Here is a 2,782-nt window from a genome sequence, read left to right as displayed (position 1 = left end):
TCCCAGTCCGTCCCAGTCTGACCCAGTCTGGCCCCGGCAGCTCCTGAAGCCGCTGATGGAGAAGCGTCGCCGCGACCGGATGAACCGAAGCCTCGACCGGCTCCGGCTCCTGCTGCTGCTCGTCACCCGCGACGAGGTGAGGCCCCGTCACCGCTATCACGACTGTCGCGACTATCGTGCCCCTATCGTGCCCCTATCGCGACTATCGTGCCCCTATCACAGCTCTATCACGACTATCACACCTCTATCGTGCCCCTATCGCGACTATCGTGCCCCTATCACAGCTCTATCACGACTATCGTGCCTCTATCACAGCTCTATCACGACTATCACACCTCTATCACGCCTCTATCGTGACTATTGCACCTCTATCACAACTCTATCGTGACTATCGTGCCCCTATCACGACTCTATCATGCCCCTATCACAAGTATCACACCTCTATCACGACTCTGTTGTGACTATTGCACCCCTATCGCGGCTCTATCATGACTATCGCACCTCTATCGTGCCTCTATCACGACTATCATGCCTCTATCACGACTCTATCGTGACTATCGTGCCCCTATCACCACTATCGTGCCTCTATCACACCTCTATCACGACTCTGTTGTGACTATTGCACTCCTATCACAGCTTTATCACGACTATCGTGCCCCTATCGCCACTCTATCGTGCCCCTATCACGCCTCTATTGTGCCTCTATCATGACTATCACGCCTCTATTGTGCCTCTATCGTGACTATTGCACCTCTATCATGACTATCGTGCCTCTATCACAGCTCTATCGCGACTCTATCGTGACTATCGTGCCTCTATCACGACTATCACACCTCTAACACGACTCTATCATGACTATTGCACTCCTATCGTGGCTCTATCACGGCTCTGTCATGACTATCACAGCTCTGTCACAACTATCACACCTTTATCGTGGCTCTATCACGACTATCATGCCCCTATCACAACTCTATCGTGACTATCGTGCCTCTATCGTGACTATCACGCCCCTATCACGACTACTGTGCCCCTATTGCAGCTCTATCAAGCCTCTATCACGGCTTTATCACGACTATTGTGCCCCTATCACACCTCTATCACGACTATCACACCTCTATCACGACTATCACGCCTCTATCAAGCCCCTATCGCACCTCTATCGTGACTATCACACCTCTATCACGACTCTCATGCCCCTATCGTGACTCTGTTGTGCCTCTATCATGCCTCTATCACGACTATCGTGCCCCTATCACAACTCTATCGCTGGTCTATCGCGACTACCACGGCTCTATCACACCTCTATCGCGACTATCGTGGTTCTGTCACGACTATCGTGGTTCCGTCACGACTATCGCAGCTCTGTCACGACTGTCACGGCTCTTCCCGTGACTATCACGACTGTCACCGCTGCCTGAGCCGTCTACGGGCCCCTGGGGCACTATCGCGACACTATCGTGACACTGCCAGGGCTCTATCACGACAGTATTGGGGTTCTATCACGACAGTTGGGGGTCTATCAAAACGCTACTGGGGGGCTCTATTGGGGCACTATTGTGATACTTGGGGGCTCTGTTGTGACACTTGGGGGTCTATCGTGACACTATCAGGGCTCTATCGTGACACTATCATGGCGGTATCGGGGCTCTATCGTGATACTTGAGGGTCTATCGAGACATTAACGGGGCTCTATCGCGACACTATCATGACGCTATGGGGACACCATCAGGGAGCTCTATCGTGACATTATTGGGGCTCTATCGTGACACTATTAGGGGGCTCTCGGGACACTACGGGGGGGGCTCTATCACGACACTTGGGGGTCTATCGTGACACTATTGGGGCTCTATCGTGACACTATTGGGGAGCTCTATCAGGACACTGTCACGACGCTTTCAGGGCTCTACTGTGACACTATCGCGACACTCCCAGCTCTATCACAACACTATCAGGGCTTTATCGTGACGCTGTTGGGGAGCTCTGTTGGGGCTCTATTGTGACATTTGGGGGTCTATCGAGGCACGAGTGGGGGGCTCTATCGTGACACTATTGAGCTCTATCGGGGCACTATCGTGACACTATTGGGGCACTCTTGGGACACTATCGGGGCTCTGTCATGACACTGTCGGGGAGCTCTATTGGGACACTGTCATGACACTATCGGGGCTCTATCGCGACAGTAACATGGCTCTATCGGGGCTCTATTGTGACACTATCGGGGCGCTATCAGGGCTCTATCATGACACTATCATGACACTCTTGGGGGGCTCTATCGGGACACTGTCATGACACTATGGGGGCTCTATCGTGGCACTATCAGGGCTCTATTGGGGCTCTATCGTGACACTATCAGGGCTCTATTGGGGCTCTATTGTGACACTCTTGGGGCTCTATCGTGACAGTAACATGGCTCTATCGGGGCTCTATCGTGACACTGTTGGGGGGCCTCTACTGGGACGCTGTCGTGACACTATCAGGGCTCTATCGGGGCGCTATCGTGACACTATTGGGGCTCTATCACGACAGTAACATGGCTCTATCGGGGCTCTATCATGACACTATTGGGGCTCTGTCGTGACACTGTTGGGCTCTACTGGGACACTGTCATGACACGATTGGGGCTCTATCGCGACACTATCAGGGCTCTATCGTGACACTATCGGGGCTCTATCGTGACACTCTTGGGGGGCTCTACTGGGACACCATCATGGCTCTATCGTGACTCTATCGTGACCCTCCCCCCCGCCCCCCCGCCCGCGGTTCGTGTGACGTGTGTGTGTGT

The 2,782-nt window shown here is 53.4% G+C and overlaps 1 protein-coding gene across 1 annotated transcript in view; it reads left to right on the top strand.

The window, feature by feature from the left end:
* Positions 1 to 1,630: 1,630 nt before the first annotated feature.
* The window catches only part of LOC106899174 (maltase-glucoamylase, intestinal-like), a gene marked incomplete at its 3' end in the record, with an annotated part of 17,185 nt that continues 16,033 nt past the window's right edge, over positions 1,631 to 2,782 (top strand). The window contains exon 1 of the mRNA XM_014960882.1: positions 1,631 to 1,636. Coding sequence (XP_014816368.1) covers positions 1,631 to 1,636 — 6 coding nt within the window. The remainder of the gene's footprint in view (positions 1,637 to 2,782) is intronic.

Source organism: Calidris pugnax, unplaced genomic scaffold, assembly GCF_001431845.1.
Source record: "Calidris pugnax isolate Ruff unplaced genomic scaffold, ASM143184v1 scaffold618, whole genome shotgun sequence".
In the NCBI taxonomy this organism is placed as follows: Eukaryota; Metazoa; Chordata; class Aves; order Charadriiformes; family Scolopacidae; genus Calidris; species Calidris pugnax.
The sequence above is the reverse complement of the archived record's forward strand: the minus strand, read 5'-3'. Positions and strand labels throughout refer to the sequence as shown.